This window comes from Furipterus horrens, unplaced genomic scaffold, assembly GCF_987537825.1.
Source record: "Furipterus horrens unplaced genomic scaffold, mFurHor1.1.pri manual_scaffold_4, whole genome shotgun sequence".
NCBI lineage: Eukaryota > Metazoa > Chordata > Mammalia > Chiroptera > Furipteridae > Furipterus > Furipterus horrens.
Genome location: NW_028327174.1, coordinates 52,457,467 through 52,479,706, shown reverse-complemented (window position 1 = coordinate 52,479,706; position 22,240 = coordinate 52,457,467). Strand labels below are relative to the sequence as shown.

The 22,240-nt window shown below is 52.7% G+C and overlaps 2 protein-coding genes across 2 annotated transcripts; one reads left to right on the top strand and one right to left on the bottom strand.

Moving 5' to 3' along the window:
- Positions 1-3,519: 3,519 nt before the first annotated feature.
- Positions 3,520-10,245, top strand: LOC150011794 (keratin, type II microfibrillar, component 7C). Its single transcript, XM_090275563.1, has 9 exons — positions 3,520-3,903; positions 5,455-5,663; positions 6,717-6,777; positions 6,907-7,002; positions 7,572-7,736; positions 7,955-8,080; positions 8,344-8,564; positions 9,259-9,290; positions 9,776-10,245. Exons 1-9 carry the CDS (start codon positions 3,520-3,522, stop codon positions 9,958-9,960), a joined length of 1,479 nt encoding a protein of 492 aa, XP_090131689.1. The 3' UTR covers positions 9,961-10,245.
- A 4,409-nt stretch (positions 10,246-14,654) lies between these two features.
- LOC150011793 (keratin, type II cuticular Hb6) lies at positions 14,655-21,669 on the bottom strand. The gene is made up of 9 exons (XM_090275562.1): positions 21,301-21,669; positions 20,313-20,521; positions 19,476-19,536; positions 18,612-18,707; positions 18,237-18,401; positions 17,893-18,018; positions 17,408-17,628; positions 15,516-15,547; positions 14,655-15,378 (listed from the first exon to the last, which is right to left on the bottom strand). The coding sequence occupies exons 1-9, from the start codon at positions 21,667-21,669 to the stop codon at positions 15,197-15,199; spliced, it is 1,461 nt and encodes a 486-aa protein (XP_090131688.1). The 3' UTR covers positions 14,655-15,196.
- Between the last annotated feature and the right edge of the window lie 571 nt (positions 21,670-22,240).

The following is a 22,240-nucleotide window of genomic DNA, read 5'->3' as shown; positions in this document are numbered from 1 at the left end:
TGTGAGTTCAAGGCCAGAAGGCGGAACTGGAGATGGAAAATTGGAAAACCGTCGCAAGCAAGGCCCAGGAGGTTCCTGTTTCAGGTAGGAGGTGGGTGCCTTCTCAGCCTTCCATGGGTTTTCATGTAGACTACCACCTCGTTTCATCTCCCAGAGGCCCCGAGGCCAGTGCATTAATCCTCATCTCACAGACAAAGAAGCAAGGCACACAGAGATGAACTAACTCATCACATAGCAAGTAGGGATCAGAAGTGGATTTGCATCCACACTCCCTGACTTCCAAATCCTGCTACCTCACTGCACAGTCTCCTGCCAGAAACACCACTCCTACAACCAGAGAGGTGACAGACTGGCACACCCCGGGCCAGGACTGTCCCTTTGGACCCAGCGATTCCATCTTCAGGAATTTATTTTAAAGAAATTAGTGGAGATAGATGTACATGAAAATATATTGATGGCGGTCATCACAGAGTTGTTTATCATAAATCCATGAGGAAGGGACAAAAAATTAAAAGGCCAATGGATAGTAAGGCAAGAAGAAATGATGAAAGTCAGAGCACCAGTAGTCAGGAGCCAGGATGGCAAACAGGCAGAAGACCATCAGAACACAGAGTTAAGAATAAGGCCAGATGAAGGGGTTGCAATTCCAGAGAAGTAGGCAGGGCTGAGAGGACCGGAACAATAGGGCAAGCAGTCATCCCTGGACAAGTGAGCCCTGAAGGCTAACTCAGGCGGGCCAGGTGAAGGGCAGGCACAGGGCACAGGCCTTGGCAACTGAACCAGCCTGGGGCTCGGCCAGAGCTGACTAGCCCATGGTGAGCATGGGAGCCCCTCGCAACCTGTTGCTCAGCCAGAAAGAAGCAGGCTGGGCTGCTGCTGGCCCTTTGTCAGCTTCTTGTCTAGGTCTGTTTTCAAGGGGCTCACCCAGTCTGTAATTCTCTTTGTTCTGGGCCCTTTACAAATAGGTGCTTTAATTAAAGCTTTCAGAGGTGGCGATGATTGGCTTGTAAAAGCTGTTGGACTGTTCTGTGTTCATGCAAGGATGGCATCTCACAGCCCGTGCACTCTGTCCCTTTGCAAGGTTCTGCTGGTTGTGTGTAATAAGGACCAGTGACCTTGTTAGTAGAGGGAAAGGTGGAGCGGGCACCTCCTACCACCAGATACTCCACTACTCCTCCCAACAGCCCAGCAAGGCATGGGTTGCCATTCATATTTCACAGGTAAGGAAACTAGAGAAACATAAATTGTCCCAGGTCCCGAAGCTAGTAAGTGGCAGAGCTGGGCTTCACACCTGCCATCATCTCCACCAGGACAGGGGCCCAGGCACATTCATGGTTCCCCCGAATCGAGGAGGTGGGTGTGTCTACACAGCGGAGTGTACAATTCAATAATCCAGCTCACTGGGCTAAGTCATGAGTGGGGTCAGAGGACAGAGGCACAATGACCAGCACAGTGATAGAGAAATGTTTTATGAAGAATTCGCCCCCTTGCCTCATCCCTCAGCATTTTACCAAGAAATAAATCATTGGACGTGGATTGAGAACCTTCCAGGTGCTCACCAGTTACAATGCGGATGGAGACAAGAAGAGGACAAGGTTTGGTTCTTCCTTGAATGTCTGGCAGATGTTTTACCCAGCAAAGACTCGCCATGAAGGTACCCACCAACCACACCTCCCACAAGTGTGCTCCAAAATTCCCACCAGCCATTCACCTGGAATCAGCCACTCCGCAGCCCCCAGGCCTTGTCTCCTTGTGTGTCTCTCACACCAGAAGCCCCTAGCCCACAGCCCACATCCACAAGTTCCTACTCCAGAAACAAGAGTCTGTGCAAATCTATCCACAAGGCCCAAGAACACTGCTGGGAGTGTTCTGTTTTTAGAATCCACACAGATGTTGCGCAGCTCCCTGACAGATTTCCACAGCACCATCACCTGCCCTTCCAGAAGAGAGGCGTCCTCCCTCACTCTGATATATAACTGGCCACTCACCCTGAGAGGAAGTAGGGAGGCCCTGGGGAGGCCTGAGGAGGATTTGTGAAGGGCTATTTTTAGCCCAGGCTGGGTCAACATTTGGTCACGGCTGGTCAGGAAAGAGGCGCATCAGAGGAGTCATCCTTGGGTTCAAAGGCAGTCAAAAGACATGTGCTTAGAAGGGTTTATGGGCTCAGACCCTCAGGTTAGGGGGAACCTCCTGGCTTGGTCTCACTATCCACCCATCAAAGCCATTACTGTCCTAACCCAAATGAATGAAGGGGCAAATTAAGGGAGTTTGGCTGAGGAACAGCCATATCAACTCCCACCTCCTCTCACCCTGTGGGTCCTGTGAGGGAAGGAAGTGATGCCATGTTAGGACCTTGGAATCACCCCACCCCATCTCCAGCATCTTTCACCCTTCCTAATGAGTGCGTACACACCAGTATTCATTGCTCAGCTTCCCTGCTGGGGACCCAAAGGACCCCCATACCTCCACATCAGACCCCAATGCAGCCTGGGCATCGCAGTGTTCCCTCCACCTGCCACTTGTGCCCCTTCCCCATTGGCCCCCGTGTGCATGCCACCCTCTCCTACCTCCAGACACCTCAGGTCTCTGCTGGATTCCCAGAACCCAGCAAGTGTTTCCTGAATGGTTGGAACTCAAGAAGAATTTATTGAATAAATGAGAGAATGACTAATTACACTCTTGTCTCCAAATCAGAGTTGGACTCCTTTCTTACCTCCTCCCAACCCTATTCCCACCTCACCCCACCTCCAGGAACCCTTTCCTGATTAAGCCCTGTAGCTCTGGGGTATTCCACACTCCCACTCCCAACAATATTCCAGCAGCAACGAAACCCAGAACTCTGAAGAATGGCTCCAGTTTTCTTCTGAACTCTGACTCAGTGTCTCTCATGTCCTACCTGGTGTCCTATGGCTTCTGTCTTCCTAGGGACCATATGTCCTCCCAAATCTCTACCCCCATCCCCATCCCTGACTGGTTTCTAGGTAGGAACAGATTAGGAGAGGCTCATATCGACAGTGATGAAAGGGATAATATTCTTTCTTCTTGGGACCGGCCAATCACTCCACCAGCGGCCAGGTCAGAGGGCTGGAGCCCATACCCCAGCTATGCCCCTTCCAGAAAAGGTTTTAGAGAACAGGCTCCATCCCAGTTCACTGCACCCATTCCCTACATTGGAGCATGGAATCCAATTGATGCTGTCAGGAGCCCTCCTCTCTTTTCCACTTCTCCACGACCTCATGGGCAGGGAGAGGCCATGAGGAAGCTTATAAAGGGCTTTGAAGATGAAACAGGCCCGTGGCTGGGGATTGTTGACACAGCTACACTGAAGAGGCAAGCAGGGTTGGCCCTTAAGAGCTCAGGGTGATGCCAAGCCAATAAAATGCAGCTATTGTCTCTTTGCTGTCCCTTTTAATACCAGCTGCCCCAGTGCATAAAAGGCCTGCCACAACGCGGGGAGCACAGGCATTTGGCTCCATCCTCTTCCAACTTCTCCACTCTTCAGACATCTCTGTCTCCAGCATGACCTGTGGCTTCAGCTCCATGGGCTGTGGATTTGGCCCCAGGAACTTCAGCTGCGCCTCCGCCTGTGGGCCCCGGCCAGGCCGCTGCTGCATCACGGCCGCCCCCTACCGCGGCGTCTCCTGCTACCGTGGCATCTCCAGGGGCTTTGGCAGCCAGAGCCTCTGCGGGGCCTTCCGCTCTGGCTCCTGTGGCCGCACCTTCGGATATCGCTCTGGCGGCGTGTGCGGACCCAGCCCACCCTGCATCACCACCGTGTCGGTCAATGAGAGCCTCCTCACGCCCCTCAACCTGGAGATTGACCCCAATGCGCAGTGCGTGAAGCATGAGGAGAAGGAGCAGATCAAGTGTCTCAATAGCAGGTTCGCAGCCTTCATCGACAAGGTGGGTGTTCTTGATCACAACCTTCCTGAACCCCACCCAGCTCAGGACTTGGGATGGGCATTGAGGGGGTAGTCAGAGGCAGGAACTTACCCAGAAATGCTCTCAGTCCTGAGGAAGAGGCAATTATACCTCTAGAATACATATAGAAAGACAAGAATAGAATCAAGAACTGCCAGTCTGATGCTTGGGACAAACTGAAAACACAAGTAGAACCAGGTGAAGAACCTGTAGAGCTGAGAGATAACATCTTGTGAGTAAAGGGCCACCATGTGTATTTGAAGCAAACAGCTGGTTACACGGCAAGGAGGTGCTCTCTAAATCCAGGATAGGGCTCGTGGGTACAGTCCTGGAAGACTGCCTGGAGGCAATCTCGCAGATCATATAGCTGTTTCGTACCTGTGGTTACTTAGTTGCTGGATAGGGGCCAGAATGGTTTGTCCAAGCCACCATGCCCAGGTCTGGGGACCCAGGAGTGAGCTATAGACACAGTTCCCACTCTTTTGGGCCCTATGGGGAAGCAGGCAGTATGCGGTCTGGGTGCTATTGGAACCATCTGTAGATTGCCAGTGTCCAGCTCAGTGGTACAAGGGGCCAGGGGCAGAAAGCTCCAATGAGGAAGAGGTTCTGGGCCAAGCAGAGCATTCCAGAGCCAACCTTGAGAGAGATATCCACCAGCAAAGACAAAAAAAAAAAAAAAAAAAAAATCTGAAACTCCTAATGAATGAGAGATCAAGAAAAATATAGAAAAGGACTTACCAGGGGTGTAGCAACTATTAGACAAAGGGATCTGAATGGGGTAGTGGGCCAACCTCCTGGCAGGGAAATGGAAGAGAAATTGTCCTTGGGCCCAATAGTTGGTAATTACTATAGTGAGAGAAGCACTCCCTCCACCCCGCCCCCCTTGCAAGGCAGCAGATCAGCTTGAGTTCTTCCTCTGCCATTGCATGAGCTCAAGCAGGAGATCCCTTCAAACTCACCTATAAAATGAGGGGGTTGGAGCACAGAACATTCTTGCAGTAATATCCTAGGTGACTATTATTCTAATTGCATCATTATTGTAGGTGTTCAATGATTGACACGTACTTTATTTTTCAACTTTTATAGCCTGCCTTTCTTAAAGGGTGGAACTGTTCATTTGCACACTGACAACAACACCTAACTTGGTGTAGTAGTTGTTCAGTGTTCAGGTGCCTTTCGGTTCCAGGGCTCATTAAATCCTCATAGTGAGGTGACTACTCTGCAGAGGGATTAAGTGCTGCAGCCAAGGACACATTATTAACAAGCAGCAGCAGAGTATGGACTCAGCAAGGTTTAGTGCTTTTCAGGACACTAGATAAATTGCCTTAAAGAGACTAAAGTTAGCTCACAAGAAGAACTTACAGGTGGTGAGCTGATTAAGTCCTGGTGAGACTTTGAGATGGCATAACCCCCACCAGAGAGTATTCTGGGTAAGAGAGTTGGGAGCCTGTAGGTCCTGGTACTGGGACCTCCTCTTGCCTTGTCCTCTGATACTACAAGAAGAGAGTCTCAGGCTCTGCCTCTGGGTGGCAGGTGCGCTTCCTGGAGCAGCAGAACAAGCTGCTGGAGACCAAGTGGCAGTTCTACCAGAACCGCAAGTGCTGTGAGAGCAACCTGGAGCCGCTGTTTGAGGGCTACGTCGAGACGCTGAGGCGGGAGGCCGAGTGTGTGGAGGCCGACAGCGGGAGGCTGGCTTCGGAACTCAACCACGTGCAGGAGGTGATGGAGGGCTATAAGAAGAAGTAAGTGCAGAAAGGGCTGGCTCAGGAAAGGGTTTGAAGGAAGCTCCCAACACAGGGGAGTGTCCAAGTCTGCGTCTGGGTCACTGCCTGAGGATGGGGAGAGAGCCAGCATTCTTGTCTTTCCTTAAGGCACATGGTCCCTTGAATGGGTCCTTGCCCCCTAGAGGTGGAACTCTCCTTGGCTTCCTACCAGCAGCTCAGGGAAATGATGTTCTCTCCCTCCTTCATCTGCCAGACCCTTCTCTTAAGACCCCAGAAAAATTAACATTTCTAGCCATCAAAGCCATGACTATTCTTCTTAGGTTTACTTCTTTACTCAACTAACACTTTCTGAGCACCTACCAAGTGCCAGCCAGACACTGGACTGTGTTCTGGAGATTCAGAGGCAAACAGGAGACACTGTCCCTGTCCTGTGGTGCTTCCAGTCTGCTGAGAGGCAGGCATGCCATAGTAACAGACAGACCTTCAGTTACTATGTGTGATGCTTGATATAAAGGGTACACACCAGGTACTCTGAAGGAATCTGGTTTTGAGGGGTGCCAGCTTCCTTCAGTAAGGCTCCCAGCCATGGACGTCCCAGTCCACCACACCTCTGCCTCTCGCTCTGATCTGGCCTGCCCACAGAGTAGGAGGAAGTGATGGGCTTGACTCCTCTCGGTTGAGCCCAGGAGGAGAATGACAGAGAGGGGATCCCAAAGCCAGGGACAAGAGGAAGGGTCAGGGGAAAGGTAAAAGGAGACCTGGGTGAGAAAATAAGCCACCTTCTATGTCCTAACCTCCCCCCCCCGCCCGACACACACACACACCCATGCACACACAGCTTCCAGATCCTACCCTTCCACCTCCACTGAAAAGCTCAGAGGTGCTTCAGTTCTCCAAGTGCATCCACGTAGGCCTGGACCAGAGCCTGGTTTCTTCCTTCTGCTGCCTCATTTCTTTCGGAGGCAGGGGATAAGATGGGAGAGAGCTATGAATCAGGCATGTTTGCATGCCTGCTTCATAGCCAAGTTGAGAGCTGCTCAGATGGGGTTCTGTTCTCCTTGCCCACCTCAGGTATGAAGAAGAAGTTGCACTTCGGGCCACAGCGGAGAATGAGTTTGTGGCTCTAAAGAAGGTGAGTGCCTGAAGTTAAGCCCCACCCTGAGTCCCAGCCACCCCATCCTCTCTGACCTGCTACGTGACAGCCAAGCCCTCAGAGCACTGTGAGGAGAGCTGACCTCATGGCCCCTTGAACCCCACACAGGACGTGGACTGTGCCTACCTGCGCAAGTCAGACCTGGAGGCCAATGCGGAGGCTCTGACCCAGGAGATCGACTTCCTCAGGCGAATGTATGAGGAGGTGAGAGGCTCTCAGCCATGGCGGCACAATGACTCCTGAATAGACACAACAGAAAAGGGAGGCTGGAGGGTTGGATGGAAGCAGGAAGAGGGAAGAAAGGAGATGGAGGAATAGAGAACAAAAAGGGACAAAGTAGTAAGGGGTAACAAGGACAGACAACCATGTCTTGGGAATGCAAAGCAGAGGTCACATGAAGAATCATGCAGCCTCAACTCCATGTTGTCCAGCCCAGAACTTCTCTGGCAGTCCACAGCCTTCTTCTCTGTGGTCAGTCCAGGAAGCTGTGACGTGGCCCCTACACAAGGTCTGGCCCTGAGGAAGCTTCCACAGCATGCTGACTGGAGGGAGCTGCCTAGGCCCACATGGGCCTGAGCAATCCCAGAAGCAGGCATTTGAGAAGTAGTTGTATTTTCTTCTAACAGGGAGTTTTTTATGTAGACAAAAAGTTATACAATTTCATCAGGTACTTTGGCTCCAGATGGGCCAAAGAGATGATAGACATTGGCCTTGCCAGGTGAGGAAAAGCTCAGATAAATTGGTCATTCTCTTTCCCTACTCCTGTCCCACAGGAGATCCGCATCCTGCACGCCCACATCTCAGACACCTCGGTCGTCGTTAAGATGGACAACAGCCGGGACCTGAACATGGACTGTGTCATTGCCGAGATCAAGGCTCAGTATGACGATATCGCCAGCCGCAGCCGGGCCGAAGCCGAGTCCTGGTACCGCAGCAAGGTGAGTGGCACAGGACACCTGCCCCCTAGATATGGCAGCGGAGGGATGAGAGACAAATATTAGAAAAGGCTTCTGTTGTCTGAGGATTCTGGTCCCTGGGGATGGTAACAGAAGGGCAGAGAGCTCTCAGATTGAGGTGGCAGAGCAGGGCTGCCATGCTTGGTTGTGGTGTCCTGAATGGGTGGGACATACCATCCTGAGTGTCTACTTCCCCCCAGTGTGAGGAGATGAAGGCCACAGTGATCCGTCACGGGGAGACCCTGCGCCGCACCAAGGAGGAGATCAACGAGCTGAACCGCATGATCCAGAGGCTAACTGCCGAGGTCGAGAATGCCAAGTGCCAGGTATGGGTCATCTGTGCCCTAGATCCCCAGAGAGGCTGGCAGCTTAGATAGGGTCCCACAGGCAATGTGAACTTCACCATCATTCTCTAGTCCATTTGTGTGACTAGGGTCATAGGTTGTGGCCACTCAGGGAGACCTAAATGGTGAAGGCAAGAGGCCTGTTCCTGAGGTGATCCTAGCAGGTTCAAGAGACTGTACACATCCAGGAAATGAACAGAGAGATCTGGGGACCATAACCCACCTGTGTTCCTCTGGGCCCCCAGAACACCAAGCTGGAGACTGCAGTGACCCAGGCAGAGCAGCAGGGCGAGACTGCCATCAGTGATGCCCGCTGCAAGCTGGCTGAGCTGGAGGCCGCCCTGCAGAAGGCCAAGCAGGACATGGCCTGCCTGCTCAAGGAGTACCAGGAGGTGATGAACTCCAAGCTGGGCCTGGACATCGAGATCGCCACCTACAGGCGCCTGCTGGAGGGCGAGGAGCAGAGGTGGGGCCCAACCCAGTTGCCCCAAGAATTCCACATGCATAGACCCACCTACTTTTGATTCCTCCACATCTCAGTCTCAGGCCCAATAACTGGCCCCAAGCTAGATTCGGGGATCTTTGAATCCTAAATTTCAAAGGACTGGAACTTGGATACAGTGTACACAGGAAAAACAAAGCCTGTGCCACTCTGATGTGTAGAATTCCAAGCAGCACAAGGCCTTGCTAGGCTGAGAACCTAGGCACCCTGCCTCTCAGCTCACAATACCCTTGAGTTATTCTACCCTCAACTCTTCCAATATCCACTCCCTCCCTCATTTCTAGAAGGTCACCTTGTCCTAAGGCAGAGTTGCTGGCCAAACTTGACCCTGGCCTCATGTAACCACCCAAGAGAATCTTCCCCTTCCTAAAACCAAACCTTTACACATGTGCCAGGTAGGGTAGTTCAAGCTGTTCACTGAGCAAAGGCAGCCAGCCAAGGGGTAAATGAAAGCTGAAATCCAGCCTGTATTCTGCTTGCTGAAGAGTGGGCCCTGGCATTGTTGCAACTGCTAGAAAGACACTTTTTAAAGTTCCACAAAGGCATAAATCTAGGCCAGAGATAGCTCTGAGGGGACCAATGTCAGCACCTAGGGAAAACTGGAAGATCTCATTCTGATCTCTTTTCTCTTCGCCTTTCTTACCTTTTCCCCACTCAGGCTATGTGAAGGCGTTGGAGCTGTGAATGTCTGTAAGTATTGTGAGCTCTAAAAGGGAAAAAGTTAGGTTGGACAACAAGAATTTCCTGGGAGTGTATAGAGACACTGAGAAGAATATTTCCAATAATTCCCCATGTAAATAGGAGTAGTTTGGTCATACAGCAAGAGAGACTGAGGTTAACTTGCAGGAAGGACCTCACAGCAGGAATGGGGCTGGAGAGAGAAAGAATAATACTATGTCACTGCTAGAAGATGTCACTCAGTATGTCCCCCACCTTGTATAGGTGAGGAAGCCCAGAGAGAGGAAAGGGCTTGCCTGAGGTCACAAAGAAGAACCTGGGCCAGAAAACCCAAGGTTCCGGGCTCTCAGGCTAAGGTGCCTCCCATATCTTTGGACTAGAACTGAAGGCCTTTTGAGTCCTTCCCTGGCAGGCTGGACACATCACAGAGGCCAAAGGAAGGTGGCGGGAGGAAGTAGCTACAGCCAGGCCTCCTGATCCAGCCTTTGTTCTTGCAGGCGTCAGCAGCTCCCGGGGCGGGGTCGTCTGCGGGGACCTCTGCGTGTCGGGCTCCCGGCCTGTGACCGGCAGCGCCTGCAGCGCCCCCTGCAGCGGGAACCTGGCGGTGAGCACCGGACTGTGCGCACCCTGCTGCCAGCTCAACACCTGTGGAGGGGGACCCTGCTGCCCCGGGAGGTGTTAGGCTGCCCCAAGAGCGAGCCAGAGAAGCCCCTTCTGCCTGCCAGACGTGTCACTGCCCCACCCCCAGCTGAGAATAGCGACGCCTTGATAGCTTCTCCCCTGTGTTCTGAGAAGAACACCTCGTGGCTCATTCGCATCAGCCACTCCTCTGCTCACCTTGTCCTACTACCAGAAGGGGCTGCTGCTTGGAATGGACCCCTCTCTTCTGCCGTCTTCTCTGGCCCCTCCCAGGGAGGAGGGCTCTCCTTTCCTGGAAGGAGCATTGCTGGACTGCCTCCCTTGCCTCTCTGGCCCCTTGTCCTCTGTTTTTCCAATAAACTGGGGGACCTGCCTTCTGTGCTATGATGCCTTGCTCTCTCAGAATAAGCCCAGGTCCACTGACCGGTGAGCACCCCAGCCCAGCGAGATGACCTGAGGACTGGGGTCATTCTGGCCAGCCCTCAACCTGGATTCTCACAGAACAACCTCTCCCCAAATAGTGCCATCCTTCCCTGGCCAGGCAGAGCCAACTGTATTCACAGTCACATTTCCCTTAAGTCACACCTGCCAGTCTGGGGTAGTTTGAGACTTGTTCCTCTGACTGGTTCTGAAGAGAGCCAGAAGCCATGGAATCTTCCGGAAGGCAGCCTGCATATGTGTGTGTGTGTTTGTGTGTGTGTGTGTGTGTGTGTGTGTGTGTGTGTGAGTATGTTTGCTTTTAACTCCCTTCCCACACATACACCTTCACCAACACTACCACACAACACACATGCACCACAGAAACCTCCAGAAGTGCTAACAGCCACTTCAGAGGGCCACCTTGTATCAGTCTGGACCTCACACCATCCATTCCCACTACTGCCCATCAAACGAGGGAGATGAGACTCTTTTCACCCACCCCTTTCCCATCTTCCCACCCACCCACCCACCCATACACACACCTCTTCAGCACCCAGGAAAGCCTTCTCAAAAGCTCTTAACTGGTAAGAGGAGCTACTTCCCCCCACCATCTACTTCCCCCCCACCACCATCTACTCACTTTCTCAACTGCCCCACTCACTGCCATCATCCCCAAGTTCCTCAGAGCTTCAACCCCAAGGCTCAGACAGCTCCTCTGCCCCTACCTCTCCTGTCCTTGGCTCAGAAAGAGGCTGGGAGCTCCTGGGAGAAAGATATTGAGAAGCCCCTAACCCCACTCTGAAAGAACCAGGCATGGATTAGCCCTCCACAGCCTCAGTCCCACCCTGTGATGTCCATTTTCTCCTTTCCTCCCTTTGCCCAGCTCTACCTCAGCACCAGTGCTGACCAGCCCTCCCTCCTCCGGGCCCTGACCTTTCTACCCACATCACCATGCTGTCCTACGAGGACCCACCACCTTCCTACACTCCCTCCTGGAATCTCTAGGGCCCTCTTGCCTCCTCATCTGACATCCTCTCTTCCTCCCATTTCCTGAGCCAGAGTCTCGGGCCCTCTTTGTTCAACAGGTCAGGCTCTCAGCTCCTCCCAAGCAGTTCTGCTCCCTGGCTCCCATCCCTCATCTAGGAAACCTTTCCCTCATTCAAGTGTCTCAGGGCCCTTCTCTTGCCTCTCTGTACATGCTCCCTGAGCAATCAGTCTCTTGCCTTCAGTTACCACCATCATTAGTGTCCTCCTTGGTTAAAATTGTCCAATTGTGCTTCAGAGACCTGATGACTCTCCTGCAGCCCTGACCTGATTCCTCAGCTTCAGACCCACCTGCCTCTTCAGTTCCTATGGGACATCTCCACTTGGCAGTCCTAGAGCCCCTTCCAACTGACCTTCAAGAGGAACTCACTATTTCCCACTTTCTCTACCCAGGTCTCCTCCTACCTACCCTGTCAAGATCATCAGTACAGCTGCCCAAATCTGAACCTATGATCTATGCCTTCACCCTCAACCTCAAATCTAATTAAACCCCAAGTGCTTTCTTTTCTACCTCCCAAGTACTCCTTTAATCCATCTTTTTCCACTCTCCCTGCTGCTACCACCCATGGCCCAGCCACCACCATCTTGGTTGGAGTTCTGCTCTTCAGCAACCAGATATCTTTATAAAACCCAAGTCTAACCTTCCAGGGGGCTCTCCATTGCCCTCAGGATGAAGCCCAGGCTCTTGAATATAGCACACCAGTCCTACATACCTGGCTCTGACTAATGTCTCAGGGCCTCTCACGACTCCCCACTGCCCCCCACCTTCCTCCCCTGCTCAGGCTCAGGGTGCCCTGAACATCTGTCAAATGAGGATGGGACCAGAGCCTTTGAAAGGGCCTTTACAGTTCTGACTTTCTTAGGTAATGATTCTGAGCTCTGCTCTGGGATTCTAATACTCTCCTCCCAGGGCCTTAAAGAGGATATCATAAGGACTGCCAGCCTTGAGAGGTCATCCAAATGCCACCTGGGGAGCCCAGGGAGGCTCCATGCCTCTGGAGTGATGCACCTTCCTTCCTCTCTACCAGCTCAAGGAACCAGGCAAGGTTGATGTTGCAGACTCTCCATCTGTTAGAGCCACCTGTCCTGAGTATCTGAGCCCCACTCCTCTGCCACCACTGCCACCTTTTTGTCAAGGAGAGGTGGGTTGCAAAGAGGCCTGGGCCTTGGTACTAGGAAGAAATAAGAAGCACAATTGGAGGGTTATTAACCACAGAAAGCTGGTTACCTCCTGAAGGAGGTAATATTGAAGCTGAGACCTAATGGAAGACCAGGAGTTCATTTATTCAACCAGCAAATGATTATTTAGTACTTAATACACACCAAGTACTGTTATACAAACTTGGACTCATACAAGTGAAAAAAAAAAAAAAGTCAAAGATGCCTTGCCTATCCTCCATGAAGCTTACATTTTACAGAAAAAAATAAAAATAAAATTAACATAAGTAAGGAGTTAACCAGGAAGAAGAGACGAATCCTAGACATGGGGAATGCAAATGAAGAGGTGGGGCTGGTGAAGGAGCATGGAAACTCCCAGGAACTCTAATCAGTTCCTAAGTCTGGTACAAGAGAATGGGGACGGCTCCACAGTGCCCCCTAGAAGTTTTAAAAGGGCCCTTCATTTCTACACTCTTCTCCACTGCCCCCTCCTGCACCAGCCCCAACTCCACCCCATAAAGGCTTTCATCATCGAAGGTCATTTCTCATTCCTACTTCCTTCAGGGCACTTTTCCCATCACCTTGTAGAGGTAGGTGGTCTGGGCCAATGATGAGGCCTTCCACACTTCACAGAGGGCCAACTGCCTCCTCTCTGGACTGTTCCTGCTGACTTCTAAGGAATATGATCCCCTGCACTGACAGCTGAGATAAGGCCAGTGGTGGCAGTGACAGTATCCAGAGTGGCAGTCCTTTGGCACCTGCCCTGCACAGCAGCTGAAGTGCTTGCTCCTTTAATGTGCCAGCTGTCCCTCCAAAATGTAGATAAAATAACTGAAATTCCAAAACCTGAAGAGGCCTGACCACATACTCCTGGTGACCAAACCAGGACAAGAATCTAAGATTCCAGACTTCCAGGTTTCAGTATTTCTCTACCACCCCATTCTGCCTCCTACTATTCAGAGCCTAGGAAGTGTGTGCTGTTATATCATAGTAACAAAAAATAACAGCAATAATAAATAGCAATTTTTGAGTAGTAATTTTGTGCCACAGTGTACTCTAAACTTTTATTTGTATTGCCTCACTTAATCCTCCTGTGGTAGCTATCTTCAGAAATGGCCCCCACTTCTCCCCTCTCTGTGTGTGACACTTTATCTCATAGATGGATCCAACCTTTCCTCCCTTGGAGTCTGGACTGACCCTATGACAACTTTTCCCAAGAGAATTTGGTGGAGGTGACATTTTGGGGCTCTTCCTTGGGTGTACTCTCTCAGGCCTAAGGGTTGGGGCTGCTCCTTATATCTGCAGCTCCTATATTTACAGAATTTACTCCCACAAGTACAGAATGAGTAAATGGCTGAACCAGCATTCAAATATAGTTTTTTTTTTTTTTTTAATTACCAAAACACTTTTAAATATATAATCTTACTTAGGGAACCAGAAGGAACCTTAAAAATATGGCCCAACCTCCTTCATTCTATAGCCAAGGAAATGGAAGTTTGGAAAATGGAAGCAATTCACCCAAAGTCACACATTTGGGAGATGGCAGAGTCAGGGCTGTGGATTAGAAGCCAGGTTCTCCTGACTCCCCTACACCGCTTGTCTACCATGCCTTCCTTCCATCCTTACCTCCACCTTTTTTCTCACATACTTTCCCCCTCCAGGAGTGCCCCTGTGGGGCAAGGTCTCCCTGGCTGAGAACCCCAGGGCACATTTGACTGTGTCTAGAGACATCCTTGGTTGTTGCAATTGGGGCTGGGGGAGGACTACTGGTATCTAGAGGGTAGAGACCAGGGACACTGCTAAACATCCCACCATGCACAGGACAGCCCCACCACAAAGAATCCTCCAGACCAAGGTATCAACAGGGTTGAAGGTGAGAAAATTAGTCTAGAGAAACCCTCACCACACAGATGCCCTGCTTCCCTCAGTCTTTGCTTTCCCAAGGCATGGGTTGCTCAAGCCAGAGGGGCAGCATGTACTGTAGCCATTGTCACCTGCTGAAAAATAACTGAGTGGACGGAGAGGTCCTGGGGAAATCTCTGCCAGGAAGCACCTCTCACAGGAGGGGCCTGGCATTTTCAAGACTCTGAAGGAACCAGGTTTGATGAGCTACAACTGGTTTATTGGAAACACAGAGTGAGACGAAGGTGAACAAACTTGCTGGCAGTTGAGTCTTTGGCTTTTTTAGAAGCTTCTGCAGGCAGCCCTCACAAAATTACAGGAAAACCACCATCAGTATCCCCCATCTCTGTTCCACAGGTACAAGCACACTGGCAGATAGCCAGGAAGGGCAGACAGGGAGGTTCTGGGGCCTGCCCTGTTTCTCCAAGCTGCGGTGAAGGGGTCAAGCGGGACCAATGAATCCAGCAAAAAACAGAAGGCAGAGGGAAAGCAAATCAACTACTAGGAAGGACTACAGAAAGAGACCAAGGTGCTGCCCCAGCCTCCCTGGGGCTCAGGGCTCAAGGCGCCTGGGGGGCGGCACGCAGAGGAAGCAGGTAGAGAAGATGTGCCAAGTACACACATCAGGGGACAGGTTCTTGGGAGGCCTGCGGCTGGCGGTGCGTGGGGTAGTAGCGGGAGGGGTGTTCCGGTTTCATGAGGTCCTGGCTGGGTAGAGGGTGCCCAGAAGGTGCACTGGCAGAGGCTGCAGCGGCCTAGCACCTCTTACAGCCCATGCTGCAGGAGTTTACGCCTGGGCAGGGGCCGCAGGCGTTGGCGGTGCCCACCACCACGTTGCCGCAGCAGGGGGCGCTGCAGACGCCGGTGGTGACAGCAGGGGCAGCACCGCTGGCGCAAAGATCCCCACAGACGACGCCACCGCGGGAGCTGCTGACGCCTAAAAGGGGAGAACAGGCCCGGATGCACATCAGGCACCGCCACAACCAGGCGGCTTTGGGGCAAGCCAAAATGCCCCCTCCCCAAAGGCACTGGGACAACCCCGGTGGGAGAAGGATAAGGGCCTGAGCTACTTACAGACATTTACAGAACCGACGCCCTCACACAACCTGTCGGGGAAAGAAAAGAAAGAGGTCAATGCCATGGAAAAGCCGCCTGGTGGAGGCAGCCGACAGGCGAGACCCGTGGTCCTCCTTCCGGGTAACAAACAGGGCTAGTCCAGAAGCCAGGAGAGTTCTCATCAGCAAATGTCTTCTGGAGACAGAATTCCTGGGGTGCCTGGCTCTCCACCCACTGTTAGCTGAGCAACCTCAGATTTACCCTCCCTAACCCTAACCTCTCCGTAGAGACACTCTACTCCAAGATCTGTAGTGAGGATGAAATCAAATGATACATTTAAGTACTTGGTGCCTGCCACAGAGTGAGCACTTCAGAAATGTTAGCTGCTACTATGTATGCTGGTAAATGCAAGGGGCAGCAGGTGTGCCTTCCTAAATCTGGTCTGATTGGTATCCCTAGACTGTGGACTTTAGGAAGGCAGAAGTTTTTGTCTATTCTTGTCCACATTGCAGAATCAGCAACTCTTAAAACAATGCCTGGCTCAGTAAGTAACTGTTGCATTGCATGAATGAATACGACTTTAGAACCCATTTAGAACAGGCTCAGAGACCACCTACACCAACTCCCAAATTTGATATATGGAGAAACTGAGGCCCAGAGAGAGGAAATAACCAGAGATTAAGGCAGAGCTATAGCTTGAGCCACCTAACTCCTCCCAGCCTGCTGTCTCTTTAAGGGGAACACATGGAAGTCCCTGTGGGAGCACAGTGGCAAAGAGATGTCAAATTAGCTTCAGATGTGAAGAGAACCCACAGCTAATTCACCATCTAATCATCCATACCCAAGGTTCCTAGGAAACTCACACCAAAGCTTCTGAGTTCATTGAAGGGCCCTGTGTGGCAGAGAGGTGGGCCACTCAGTTTCCGGGGCCATCTCCATATGTGTCTCCAACTTCCAAACTCAGTGTTGAAAAATTCTTCCTCCCAGAATTCTTCACTAATAAAACCCTCCAGGCCCAGAAAGCTCTTATGCCTCCAAGCTCTCCAATGAGTACACTGTGAGTCTCTCCATATGATCGCTTTGATTCCAGCCACCTAACCTGTGTTCCCATCGCCCCAATACACAGGATGCACCCTGGACACTCCCTCTGCATCCTCGCCCTCCACTCTCTTCTGACCAGGGCCAGGGGCTGGCTGGGCACAAGAAGAAGAAAGCTCAGGTTGTGGGTACCTGACCAACCAGGGGCAAGAACCCAAGGGCAACACTCTGGGCGTGTTCAACTCCTAGGAGCTGCTCATCTGCCCTCCAGCCATAAGAAAGTGACTCTGCCCCCGCTGCTGCCCCCAAAGCAAGCCGCAAGCAAAAATGCCCAGTGTAAGATGCAGCTCCTCAAGGGAGAGACCCCTGCTGACAAGTCCTACCTGCTGTAATGGAAGATGGCTTAGGGTTACTCACTATTGTTAGAATATCTAAGTTTGAGTTAATGAAATCCCCTACTAAAGCTGTTCTATGCGGTAAATCTGAACACCATGGGCTGAGGCCAGGGCCAGTTTTAAAAAGAGAGTTTATATCCAGAGTGGCATGTGGTAAATATGGCCCTGGAGGTCAGAAGCACTGTGGAGGGAAGGAGACACAAAGTCCAGGCTGGGCTTCTCAGGACTAGCAATGACTGCTGCCTGAACTGACCTGAGAAGCAGATTTGTAAAAGGAACCAATTCCAGTTCTGCACCAAGCAGGCAAGAGAGACCCAAATGGGGCTAGAAACATACCCAAAAAACTTATTCAAATTACCTGTCCAGATGCATGGTCAGGATATGTGGAAACAAGAGAAGAGTCATGCCGCCACTGTGAGGGACAGGGCACGTGAGAACCCAAGCAGGCTGGGAGAGAAAATTGGTTATGATACCCACCTGTGCTCCTCGCCCTCCAGCAGGCGCCTGTAGGTAGCGATCTCGATGTCCAGGCCCAGCTTGGAGTTCATCACCTCCTGGTACTCCTTGAGCAGGCAGGCCATGTCCTGCTTGGCCTTCTGCAGGGCGGCCTCCAGCTCAGCCAGCTTGCAGCGGGCATCACTGATGGCAGTCTCGCCCTGCTGCTCTGCCTGGGTCACTGCAGTCTCCAGCTTGGTGTTCTGGGGGCCCAGAGGAACACAGGTGGGTTATGGTCCCCAGATCTTTCTCTCCACTTCCTAGATGTGTCCAGTCTCCCCCAGCCAGCTGAGAATAGCCCAGGTATAGGCTCCTCACCTTCATTATCTTGGTTTTCCCTGAGTGACCACACCCTGGGACTCTAATTTTTGTAAATGGACTAGAGAAAAATGGTGAAATCCACAGCCTAAGGGACCCTGGCTAAGCCCCCAGCCTCTCTAGGGATCTAGGGCACAGATGACCCATACCTGGCACTTGGCATTCTCGACCTCGGCAGTTAGCCTCTGGATCATGCGGTTCAGCTCGTTGATCTCCTCCTTGGTGCGGCGCAGGGTCTCCCCGTGACGGATCACCGTGGCCTTCATCTCCTCACACTGGGGGGAAGCAGACACTCAGGATGGCATGTCCCACCAATTCAGGACACCACAAACATCCATGGCAGCCCTGCTCTGCCACCTCAACCTGAGAGCTCTCTGCCCCCCTGTTACCATCCCCAGGGACCAGAATCCCCAGACAACAGAAGCCTTTTCCAATACTTGTCCCTCTTTCCTCCGCTGCCATATCTAGGGGGCAGGTGTCCTGTGCCACTCACCTTGCTGCGGTACCAGGACTCAGCCTCGGCCCGGCTGCGGCTAGCAATGTCATCATACTGAGCCTTGATCTCGGCAATGACGCAGTCCATGTTCAGGTCCCGGCTGTTGTCCATCTTGACAACGACTGAAGTGTCAGAGATGTGGGCGTGCAGGACGCGAATCTCCTGTGGGAATGAGAGGGGGGAGAACCATGTTTATGACACAGCCTCACCCACCATAGCATGTACCCAATCTTCTCAGCTCTTCCCTGGTCTCCAGCCCCCACACCTCATGGACTGCAGCCCTCTGCCCAAGTCCCTGTCGACCTCCTGTCCCAAGCCTAAGGCCTCTCCTCCAGGCCAGCTGCCAGTTTCTGCCCAGACCACACCCCTCACCTCCTCATACAGTCGCCGCAGGAAGTCGATCTCCTGGGTCAGGGCCTCCGAATTGGCCTCCAGGTCTGACTTGCGCAGGTAGGCACAGTCCACATCCTAGAAAGGTGGGCAGTCTTTGAGCTCAGAGGACCCTGGTGATCATTACTCCAAACTCCACTCTCTCCTCACCCACTCATGGGGGCCAGGTTGAGGGAAGGATTCCCAGTGTTCCCATTCCCTTCCCATCTCCATACCTCTGACCTTCCTGGGATGGGCCTCACAACTTTCTCCGGATCTAAGAACAAACCCCTCTGTGTCTTGGAAATGGGCCACCAGCCTTTGTCCCTCCCACCTGACACAGCTTACCCTCCCAGGTTTCCTTTTACTCACCCTGTTCCAGGATGCCTGCCCAGACTCACTCCCACTCAGCCAACTTGACCCCTCCCCGTCGCCCAGCACTCCTCCCAGACTCCAACTGGCCACTCCTAACTCTGTCCCTTCCTCCCCCACACCCTGGGTCTCTGCTCCTCTTTTGGGTCAGACATCCCACAGCTTTAGACAGGACACAGGACACTGTCCCTCAACAGAGACTGAAGATGCCAGGCCTCCATGGGACCCACAGACCACAACCTCTGAGGCAGAGCAGGACATCCAGAGATCAACCGAGCCACAGCCCTGCCCAGGACAGGGTGCTAGTGGGTACAGTTACTGCCCTCTGTCAAAGCTCTGGATGTGTCTTCCATGACCTGATCTCTGGGACTCCCCCACCTGATTTGGCAAAGGTCATTGCTCCCCACACTGAGGTTGTAACCCTCTGCGTGTTTCCAAGAAGAGTCTGTCAATCTGAGATCCCCTGGGTCTGTGCCTTGATCTCACGTTACTTACCTTCTTCAGAACCACAAACTCATTCTCGGCTGTTGCTCTCAGAGAAACTTCCTCCTCGTACCTGAGGCAGAAGAGGCAGAGTGGGAGGTCAGGGAAGGGCAGGTCTCCCACGAATACCCCTCCACTTCATAACATCGAAGGGGGCAATGTTAGGAACCTCCCAACACAGCCGGACCCCCGGTGTCCCTGTGGGGTCCTTTTGGTTGGATTTGGGATGTCTCCACTTTGAATTGAGGGCCCATGGGGCTAATCTTCTGGAATCTCATAGCCCTGTGTCCCAAAGCTGCTCTCAAGTCACTTCAGGAGGCAAATGAGGCCTCAGCACCCAGCCCATCCACTCTGGGTCACTGCAACTCCCGCCTCTTCTCACCTGGGTGTCCATCCTAGCTCAGGTTTACGGTCTATGAGTCCCAAAGACCATCAGCACTTAACACCCTAGGCAGTAGGACACCCAGAGCCCCAAGACATGTCAGCCCTGAGTGACACTGGGATTCATATCACATCCATGATCCATAGGCTTTAGGTGGGCAGTCAGAAGTCACAGGCCTGGAAGGCAGCAAAAGTCTCCTCCCACAGAGCGCAGGCAACAGCGCTGGGTGATGAGGCTCAAGAAGAGAAGGCTGAAGCAGGGGAGAGAGCTTCTGGGGGAACCACAGCCCTACTCTTAGGCAGGCCTCTGGACAACAACTGCACAGGCGAGAAGATCCTGCTGCTCATGCCAGCCTGGCCTGCAGGGCTGCTCAGCCTACTTGGAAGTTCTTCTCGTGTCTAATCCAATGGGCTTTAACCTAAGTCATTTCCTGTGCCCAGTGTCAAAGCCAGCCACACTGCACTCACTTCTTCTTGTAGCCCTCCATCACCTCCTGCACGTGGTTTAGCTCTGAGGCCAGCCTCCCGCTGTCGGCCTCCGCACACTCGGCCTCTCGCCTCAGCGTCTCGATGTAGCCCTCAAACAGCGGCTCCAGGTTGCTCTCACAGCACTTGCGGTTCTGGTAGAACTGCCACTTGGTCTCCAGAACCTTGTTTTGCTGCTCCAGGAAGCGCACCTACCATGTCAGGTGGGGAATAAGAGTCAGATGGCTCTTGGTGCCCCAAAGCCTATTTGGAGGGTTGCTTTAAGGTGAACTCCCAAGCCTGCAGCTCAGCAGAAATTAGATTGGCAGAGGTAGACATATGAACTTCTGGAATCTTGATTATGATCTATATCTGGATTTTTCATTTTAGGAATGGGAGCAGAGGTCTTGGAAAGGTCAATCCCTTCTCTCAGGTGAACTGAGTTACCCCACCCTGATGAATCCAGGTAGCATGTAGTCAGGCTCCAGGTGGCGGGCTCACCCCCTCACCCTGAAGCTAGTAGAGGTGCCTTTCTGAGGCAGAGTTCCCAGATTCAGGTCACAGCATGGCATTTCTGGTGAAAGGTAACAGGGAGATGATGTCACAAGCCATCTGAAGAGGCGCCCTGCTACCCTGGCCCCTGCCCTGCTTCGCTGGATAGCCAATCCACCCTAGGTCCTCAGAGGGGACACAGGCCTCCGCCTGGGCCTAGACACCTCTGTAATTCCAGAAGCAGCATCTTTTCCTCCTCAATTTCCTGAACTCTAGTTGCATCTCAGAACAACCTGGTCACACTTCTCTTCCATTCACTCTGCCTACCTGAACGCCCAGTTGAGTCTTCTGGGCGTGTTTCCGTTTGTGTGTCTGCCTCTCTCATCAGAATGGGAGCTCACACAGGTACAGCTCTTTCTGCCTCTGACTCCCCCATTCGGGGGCCTTCCTGAGTCCTGAGCTGGGAGGGTTCAGGAAGGCTGTGATCAAGGACACCCACCTTGTCGATGAAGGCCGCGAACCTGCTGTTGAGACACTTGATCTGCTCCTTCTCCTCATGCTTCACGCACTGCGCATTGGGGTCAATCTCCAGGTTGAGGGGCGTGAGGAGGCTCTCATTGACCGACACGGTGGTGATGCAGGGCGGGCTGGGTCCGCACACGCCGCCAGAGCGGTATCCGAAGCTGCGGCCGCAGGAGCCAGAGCGGAAGGCCCCGCAGAGGCTCTGGCTGCCAAAGCCCCTGGTGAGGCCGCGGTAGCAGGAGACGCCGCGGTAGGGGGCGGCCGTGATGCAGCAGCGGCCTGGCCGGGGCCCGCAGGCGGAGGCGCAGCTGAACGCGCCGCCAGCACAGTAAGATCCACAAGTCATGGTGTTTCTTTGGTACAAGGGCGGCTCTGAGGAGGGAGAGATCGGAATGCAGGGTATAGTGGACGAGGTGTTTACGTCTCCGACATCTTTGGGCCTTTTATATATGCGGGGAGCCTGGTGCGTCCATGGGTTAAGAGCAATTAGATGTCTTTTATGGGCTTGGGTTGTTTAGCTGCTGTCGCTTCTCCCTTAGTGTTCTTAATTGGGTGCCCGATGCGGCCCATGTTTATGGCCTTTTACCTTAAACTGCACGATTTTTATCTTCAAAGAGCCAGCTCACTTCCCGCACTCCCACCCCATCTTCCCTATCCACAGTTGCGGAAACTTGGGAATTGGAGGATGGGGAGCAGTGACTCAGGTTGGAATGGAAAGAAAAGGCAGGACTGCGGCTCTTCCGGAACCGCCCACTTGATGAAGTCAACGCCGCTGTCCGTGGTGCTGATAGGACCGGTCGCGGCACCCCTGACCCCTGCCCCAACACCGGGGAATGTGAGATCAACAAATGATATGAAACTTGGGGTGCGTTTGGTGATTTCCCTCACACTGATGGCTTCTTTCTGCACTGCCAAAG